Genomic DNA, 8,445 nt, shown 5'->3' on the forward strand with positions numbered 1-8,445 from the left:
AGAAGAAAAGTGTGAAGGGATCCATCACTTTGTTCCTCAAACGTCTTTCTTTGTTATTGATTGAACTGTGTATATAAACTGGCTTTCTGGCCATACCACGATATAGCTACATGGTGATGCGATTCTCACGCTTCTCTGCTTTTTGTTTTCTGTTTTTCTTCCCTCTCTAATCCACCATCCAATGCCTTTTCCATCCTTACAGAGAAAACAGTAAAGCAAAGTTTTGATTTTGTTCATAACTTTCTGGTTTTTGAACGGTATGATTAGTGTTGGTTTTATGGGGAGCTGATTTTCCATCGTTATTTGATGTGATCTCGAGCTTTATTGGTGTTTTGATCTATTATTTGATATGGGTTCTGATTTTCTCCCAATAAGGAATGATACCCCATTTGGTGGAATAGAATGATGCCCCATGTGATATAATAGTATGACGCGTTTGTTTTAATCTGGTTTTTCCTTGAAAAGTGAACCTTTTTTTCTTTTATGCATATGAGGTGTTTTTGTGATTTGATCATGTGTGAAGGCACACAAGTACCAAGTTCCTAAATTTGATTGGAAGAGAGCAAAGGGAAAACCATGCAGTCTAGGTTGGAGGAAGGGAAGGACCCTGCTTCCATAAGAACTACTCCCTCTAGGCCCTTCCCTTTGAGACTTCTGCAGTTCTTCTTGCTCTTTTTGGTTATTGGCTTGGGTGCTTCGTTTCTTAGTATGTACATGATTAGGCATTTTGGTATTCATAACATGGCTCTGGTACAGTCTACCTTCAAGCCTTGCTTTGAGCAGCCAGCGACCTTAGAAACTTGGATTAGGCCTCCATCAGGTTTGATGCATAAGATGAATGACACTGAACTCTTCTGGCGTGCTTCTTTTGTTCCAAGGATCAAGAGTTATCCTTTTAAAAGAGTTCCCAAGATTGCCTTCATGTTCTTGACCAAGGGACCCTTGCCACTGGCACCACTCTGGGAGAAGTTCTTTAAAGGGCATGAGAGGCTTTATTCCATCTATGTTCATTCACTGCCATCTTACACTGCTAGTTTTCCACCATCATCGGTTTTTTATAGGAGACTGATTCCAAGCCAGGTATAAGCGAGCTTTATTTTAATTTACGTTTGTTTTTAAAACATGGTTCATGTGGTTAGGTGCTATATGTATTCATCGGGACAGTAGCATTATCTGTATGGATTGTCATCTGTCAATTGACATGTCTGTCATCAAAATTGTTTATTTTGAGGCTTAGCAATGCCAGCTATTTATTTGCCTTTCAACCTATCCACCTTATTTGTTATGGAGTTTCATGATGGGTGCTAATTTTAGGTCATATCAAATGATGATTATATTCTAGTCCTTTGTCCATATAAGATCTAGTGGAGAATTGGTCTTTTTTCCTGGGATAAACATATATGGGTAAGTTGACCTTCAATTGGGGGAAGAACCCATCTCTCATTTTGATGTTGTGGCTGTTGTGTTTGTGATTCTGCCCAAATTTATGATATGTAGCTATTAAAAAGAAGGAATTTTTTATCAGTTGTAATTTTTATCACCCCTAGTCTAGATAGCTTCATATACCATCACTTTTTGAGGTGTGTTAAAAGCTGTTGACTGTTGTATTGTATCATTTTTCAGAGATGTATGCATGTACAATTTATTATGAATTGTAGTTCTAACTCTTTTATGAATTAAAATTTTATTCCATGAAGACTGTTTTGGTTAATAAATTCAGTCTGCCAGCATCTTTTTATAGGAATTACTGCATTGAGTCTTGACGTTGGTGAGAATAGAAAGATAAGCTTTCTATGTGATCGGATCGGTTTGAAAGGCTATTTAGTAAATCATCCAGCTAGAAGGGGACATTGGAATGCAGAGAGTATTCATGGTCTATGAATTTCTTGATGCCTAATGGAAAGAAAATAAATGTTTTTGAAATTGGACTAATTTGCAAATTATGATGGGGGTTGAGAATTTATGATATAATAATTATTAGACTAGAGAACTAGGACACAAGAATTGCTGGGTATGAGAGAGAGAGCCGGAGGGGAAGGAGAATGAAGCTTCAAGAGCTTGTTCTTGGGTCTACAGGATGATTCAAACATCTTGTATGCGCTATGAGACCATCACCACCTTCTTGCCTTAATGTATATGGCTAGACCACCATCTTAAGTGTTATATATAAGCTTGGGTCAGCTTTTATGTGGCATGGTTGTGATACTTAGTTGCAGGACTCCTATTAATCTGTTGTTTGAATATTAATTTTGTTGGCATAAACTCAAGAAAAGGTCATCTATTATAGTTTTCATGCGACTTTTGTACGGGTTTGTGCAGAATCCTGATTTGCATGAGTTTAATCAAAATCAAATCCTTGTATTTTAGGAGAGATATCAAATCCCTTAATTTTAGGGATTAAATATAATTCAGGTTGAATATTTTCTGCTTTTAAGAAATTTCTAACTAGGCATCTTCTTTACAGGTGGCAGAGTGGGGAATGATGACTATGTGTGATGCTGAAAGAAGACTTCTGGCTAATGCATTGCTTGATATCTCAAATGAATGGTTTATCCTCTTATCTGAGTCCTGCATTCCTCTCCAGAACTTCAGCATTGTCTACCGTTACATATCACGTTCAAGGTATAGCTTTATGGGTTCATTTGATGAACCTGGTCCTTATGGGAGAGGACGCTATGATGAAAACATGGCACCTGAGATCAACATGAGTGACTGGCGCAAAGGCTCTCAGTGGTTTGAAATTAATCGAGAACTTGCTGTTAGGATAGTTGAAGACAGTACTTACTATCCTAAGCTCAAAGAATTCTGCACACCACACAAATGCTATGTTGATGAGCACTATTTCCAGACAATGTTAACCATTAGCACTCCTCATCTTTTGGCAAATAGAAGCCTCACTTATGTGGACTGGTCAAGGGGTGGTGCTCACCCGGCTACCTTTGGGAAGGACGACATAAAAGAGGAATTCTTCAAGAAAATTTTGCAAGACCAGACTTGTCTTTATAATAATCAGCCAACTTCTCTTTGTTTCTTATTTGCAAGAAAATTTGCACCTAATGCTTTGGCTCCTCTTTTAGATATATCACCCAAAGCTCTAGGAATTTGAGAAGATCATGGCTATCTTTGAAGGAGTGCTGATTAGAGCATGTTAGTTAGCTATCAGCTAACTCCATTTTAGAGGCATGATTCATCTTCTTCTATTCTCCCTATTTTGCAGAAATTTTGAGTTGTTCCTCCTGCGTTTAGATGTGTAGGACAATGAATCTAAACCACATTTTATAGAAGTATTAGTCAAAATATAGACTAATATATATTGTTGGATTACTTGTTAATTAAATAAATATAGTAGTTATCTTTTTGGAATATGTCTTGCCACTAGCACAAGTTATTTTTCCTGAACATTATATGATGCAATATCACCTACACTTATATTATTCTGAGGCATCCGGTTTGTGGTTATTGCAAATGGCAGTTTAGTCTCCATCCCTGTTACTTATTTTGCCTTGCAACTAAGATGCAGAGGCCATATCTATGAAGCATACTCAGATGTCAGAAGTATAATCTTGTTTCCTGTTGTTTGTAGGTTAAAATATCATTAAGCAATCATTTTGCCTTACTTTACATTGAGAGTAGTGAGAAGTGAGATAACTCAATTATTGATTCATTGTCAACTCTAGGCACATTGGGTTGTGAGAAGTGAATAGTTTATAAAGTAACTCAAATTTTCAACTCTTTCTGCAAGCTACTTTTTCAACATTATATTTATTGATTCAAATTTACGGAGTATATATTAGAATTGTGAAATACTTCTTAGGAACTTCTTCAGAGGAATATATATATGAACGATTGCTCCTGATTATTGAAAGAAAGTGTCCAAAACGTTATATTCTTCATTAAATATCTTAAAAATATTCTGTTACTCCCATTATACACTACATATGCACATATCTAATGATTTTAAAGAGAGAGCGTAAAGCAATGTCCCCAAACCAATGCATATATCAAATGATTTTATAGGTGCAATATTGTTTTACTATGTGTCAAGTAAAACAATGCATATATCAGGTCATTGCAGCAAGAAATAATAAGACAACATTGCCTTTTGATTAAATATTAACAGTGTTATAACTTATAGTTCATCATATCTCCCCTCTACCACGGATACGTCCTGCTGATACTTTAGAACATAACTAGCAGCTAATGATGCATGAAGTGCAGCCCCATAAGGAAGTGCTTCTTCGTTGAACTTGAAATAGGGTGAGTGTACTGACTCAAACCGTTCATGTAAGGCATTCTTTGTTCCAAGCATGAAGAAGTAACCAGGCATAACCTCTTGATAGAATGAAAAGTCTTCAGCTCCCATCAATGGTTGCATGTCATTAACTTTATTGATGCCAAGCAAACTCCCTGCAACATTTCGAAAATGCTGGTGCAAGTTACCATCATTTATGGTTGCAGGAAAGAAAGGTTTCTCTTCATCAAAGAAGTTGACAGTTGCATTGCACCTATGCACAGAAGCTTGCCCAGTCACAACCTGCATAAATGAATCAGCCTTTAGCCTCTACCAGGATTGCAATGAAAACTACACTAGAAGTGCAAATGTGCAATCATTTTTTAGTTACAGACTCAATCTTTTCCATAAAGGGTGGCTAGTGCACAAGGCTCTTACTATTATGGACTATACATGTAGCCTTACCTTGCACAAATGCTCACCCTCCAAGTCTCAAACCCATAAGACCCATAATCTTCTCTACAAAAGGAAAAAGAACGCCTACTAGATTTTGGCCCCATCTTTCTATGTGCATCTCCTTGCATTTTCAAGAAAAACTACCCCACATGGTTCCTCAAATTTGTGCAATCTATAATCCATTTGCAGTTATGTTTAATTATTCCTATGACCATAAATAAGAATAATTAAGAGACACAACTGTGATGCTAATGCAGCATTTTTATGTCGTGTTTGTCCTTATACACACATACTAGCTTCCTTTTTTTTTTTTTTTTTTTTGGAGTTACCCAACCCTAATTACCTCTTTGAGGCGAGTTGGCTCCCTCCGGTATCCCCACGAGCTTCGACTCTTTGAGCCGGCTATGGGACTAATCCGGAGTGCGGGGGAGCAGTGATGGCTAAAGGTTCAGCCCCCTCCCCAAGAATGCATTCAGCAGGAATCGAACACATGTCCAACCCCACTAACTCAGCGCCAAATTACCAACTGAGCTGCACCCATTGGGTCACATACTAGCTTCCTTACTAGTAAGTATCCAGTATATTGTATATGTAATTATAAGTTAAAAAAGTATACATTAAAAGATAAAAAAAAAATTTAAGAAAAAAGTATTTAAAATTATTAGGACATATGCATAATATATAATTTCAGTTTATGGATATAAAATGAATTTTACTTCTCCATGATATACCTGCTCAATGCGCTGTCTTAATTGCTTGAAGCTTTCTTTTGAAAAAGCACGGAAGGTGCCACCAATTGTGACAGAATCAGGAATAACATTGAATGCGCCACCTCCCTGGAATTTTGCTACCGTCACCACCTGTGTGGAGATGCTATTTATTAGGAAGGCACAAAGGATTGTTACCATATAAACAAGGAAAGTCCTTGAAACAAGCCTTTCTTATATTCAATAAGCAATAATAATCACATATAGACATGTACACACGCTCATGCACAAACACAAAGAAACGGTCCTAGAGTCGTGTTCTGCTATCACATCTTTTTTAGGGGGAATTTTTTGTGTAAGGTGGTCCCTACAAGTTGTGTGTATCCTAAATTAATCAATAATTGATACATCATTGTTGGATATTAAATAATAACTAAATCCTTGTGCAACGTAATTATGTTATATTTAAAGTAATGATGTGTCAGTTGTTGATTGATGTAGCCTATACAGCTTGTGCAAACAAAGTCTATGCTAGTCTATCTACTTTTTCACCGACACGTAAGTAATATTGTCACTTCTTGTGCCCTGAAATATTTTCCTGTTCAATTAGCATCATTGTAAACAGATGAAGCTGTGGTATATTTTTTCACAAAACAGTGAAAACAGCACACAAGACAGTGTGTAAGCGTTGTATGAGTCATGAGTCATTTCAATCTCTATTCTTTGATAAAGAATAAGAAAATCATGGAAGTGGATTATCATATATCCATGATCTGTTATACGGATGCTTCTATTTTATAAAATCCTAAACCCTTGATTTTCTCATCAAAAGTTACAATTCTACACTTTATTCTCCAGAGTGCACTCCTCACATTCGAAAATCCAAATCCAAGTTTAAAATCAGCTGACATTCAATTTTTATTAAATAAAAAGCTAAAAAACTGTCAGGTTAAATTTTCTTTTCATCATGGGTTTACTTTGCATCTATATCATGGGTGCCTCTTCTAGTACTTAATACAAGAATATACAAATCCAACATCTCAAACAAGTAAAGTGAACAAAAGGTAGAACTGGTACTTCTAAACTTTAGGCAGAAAGCATTCAAAAAAGAAGAGTGAGTGAAGGCAAGGGAAGCCAAGAATTACTAAACCAAATTACGTTGCTAGCTTAAGCTTAGGCTTTGCATAGTCATAGGTTCAGAGTACTGTATAAAGGTTTTGATCTTAGCAATGACATAAGGAACAGAAAGCATAAATGAGCAGGTGGTGGCAAGGGAAAAGGAAGAAATAAAGTTGAAAAAAATGTACCTGTGAGTCCAGAGGATCAGCCTCACGAGAAACAAGATGTTGTAAGCTAACTATCACATTAGAAGCTGCCAATATAGGGTCAATAGAATGTTGAGGAATAGCTGCATGACCTCCCTTTCCACTTATTATTGCTTCAAAGAAGCCACTTCCTGCCAATATTGGACCAGACCTTGACGCCACTTCACCTATTGGAAAGTTAGGTGCCACATGCAATCCAAAGATAGCAGTAACATTTTCTATGACTCCAGCATCTAATATTCTCTTAGCCCCTCCACCTCCTTCCTCTGCTGGTTGGAAAACAAGAACAACAGTTCCCTGTTTAGACAACAAAATTATGAATTTATCAGGGATCCATGAGAGGATGAAGACAACAGAACCAGACATTTCAGATAAAAGTAGCAGATATGGCTGACTGTGCTGGAATACTAGAATCATAAAGGGGCCAACTTTAACTTTTTCTCTTTTCGCTTTCTTTTCTCCCTTCTCCTAGATTGTGTGACAGTAGAAATAACCAAGGATGATTTTTCAAGAGAATACAATTGAACGGATTAAGATGCATAACAGATGATAGAATGATTGTAATTTACAAAGTTGGCATGATGGACTATATTGATTGGAATTGATAATTGGGCAGCAAATTACGAATATGTTAGAAACCGAAAACATGTTTTGACTTTGATTTAATTGGAATTATATAACAAAAAAATTTAAGAGAAGAAAACGTATATAAGTATATAACCATCAAAATGGAAAATTTCTTGAGCAGATGGCAAATTGGAGTGACAACACAATTTAAATTGACATCGGAAGAGCAGTGCCTGAGGAAAAATAAAGCATAACATAACAAGAAATGTAAATAAAGATGCCAATATAAAATGCCATACTTGTATCTCTTTTTCATGCTCTTTGAGAATCTTTGCAGCACCAAGAAGCATGGTAACATGAGCATCATGACCACATGCGTGCATCTTTCCAGGTACTCTACTCTTGTGCTCCCACTCCACCAATTCCTACGGTTAGATATTGAAATAAATCAATTAAACATAGAACAAAGCAGAGTGTCAATATATTTTGATAAAAGGCAAACAAAACTCTTTGTTCATATTTGCAAAGAATCATTTCAATCCAAAAACTTAAAGGCCTAATTGAAATCCACTTTAATCTTATATTAACAATTGTTGTCTTACCCTAGATAGATAAAACTATAAGGAATCAGAAGTCAAACCCCTGGTTCAAGCATATAAGAAAAGAGAATATAGATAGAATAGATATAACCTGCATGGCAAGAGCATCCATATCAGCTCTGATTGCAACAAAAGGCGAACTTCCTGTTCCTATGAAGCCAATAACACCTGTGACTGCAACTGGGTGTTTATATGGGATACCCATTTTATCCAATTCTGCTCTTATCAGTTCACTTGTCTCAAATTCCTCATAACCCAATTCTGGATTCTCATGAATCTTCCTTCTGATTTTCACCATCCAATCAAAAACCTCATGCTTCTTGGCAATGTCTAGAAAGTTAGTGAAGAGTTGGTTTGATTTGGAGGAAGAATCTGTTAATGAGAAGATGGAAGTTGCAGCAAAGACATGCAAAATGATGAACAAATGGACACAGTTGAAGAAACCCATGTTGATGTTTCTTCGCAAGTGGTTGTGAAAGAGAAAAGAGTGAAGAAGAGTAAGCAAAATGAGAATGAAACGAACCACCTCGGTTTGAGGGACAGAAATCTTAAAACGACAA

At 36.4% G+C, this 8,445-nt stretch overlaps 2 protein-coding genes across 3 annotated transcripts; one reads left to right on the forward strand and one right to left on the reverse strand.

The window, feature by feature from the left end:
• The first annotated feature begins 307 nt into the window (after window positions 1-307).
• Window positions 308-3,412, forward strand: LOC133301032 (glycosyltransferase BC10-like). Of its 2 annotated transcripts, XM_061500628.1 has the most exons (3): window positions 308-1,080; window positions 2,465-2,547; window positions 2,629-3,412. In XM_061500628.1, exons 1-3 carry the CDS (start codon window positions 577-579, stop codon window positions 3,104-3,106), a joined length of 1,065 nt encoding a protein of 354 aa, XP_061356612.1. In that variant the 5' UTR covers window positions 308-576; the 3' UTR covers window positions 3,107-3,412. The 2 variants fall into 2 exon arrangements, with proteins under 2 accessions (XP_061356612.1, XP_061356611.1); XM_061500627.1 differs by having other exon boundaries at window positions 2,465-3,403.
• A 590-nt stretch (window positions 3,413-4,002) lies between these two features.
• Window positions 4,003-8,445, reverse strand: LOC133301040 (IAA-amino acid hydrolase ILR1-like 4). The gene is made up of 5 exons (XM_061500637.1): window positions 7,977-8,445; window positions 7,586-7,711; window positions 6,702-7,016; window positions 5,419-5,547; window positions 4,003-4,534 (listed from the first exon to the last, which is right to left on the reverse strand). The coding sequence occupies exons 1-5, from the start codon at window positions 8,331-8,333 to the stop codon at window positions 4,130-4,132; spliced, it is 1,332 nt and encodes a 443-aa protein (XP_061356621.1). The 5' UTR covers window positions 8,334-8,445; the 3' UTR covers window positions 4,003-4,129.

The sequence above is a fragment of the Gastrolobium bilobum genome, unplaced genomic scaffold (genome assembly GCF_033153095.1).
Source record: "Gastrolobium bilobum isolate Gb01-03AN ecotype WA unplaced genomic scaffold, APGP_CSIRO_Gbil_v1 utg6170, whole genome shotgun sequence".
In the NCBI taxonomy this organism is placed as follows: domain Eukaryota; kingdom Viridiplantae; phylum Streptophyta; class Magnoliopsida; order Fabales; family Fabaceae; genus Gastrolobium; species Gastrolobium bilobum.

Bases quoted from the DNA above. Each gene is read 5' to 3' on its own strand.
- LOC133301032 (XM_061500627.1), top strand. From the start codon at position 577: ATGCAGTCTAGGTTGGAGGAAGGGAAGGACCCTGCTTCCATAAGAACT. The intron at 1,081-2,464 runs GTATAAGCGAGC...TCTTCTTTACAG, and splicing joins GGAGACTGATTCCAAGCCAG to GTGGCAGAGTGGGGAATGAT.
- LOC133301040 (XM_061500637.1), bottom strand. From the start codon at position 8,333: ATGGGTTTCTTCAACTGTGTCCATTTGTTCATCATTTTGCATGTCTTT. The intron at 7,017-7,585 runs GTATGGCATTTT...TTGTCTAAACAG, and splicing joins AGCATGAAAAAGAGATACAA to GGAACTGTTGTTCTTGTTTT. The intron at 5,548-6,701 runs GTACATTTTTTT...ATCTCCACACAG, and splicing joins CTGATCCTCTGGACTCACAG to GTGGTGACGGTAGCAAAATT.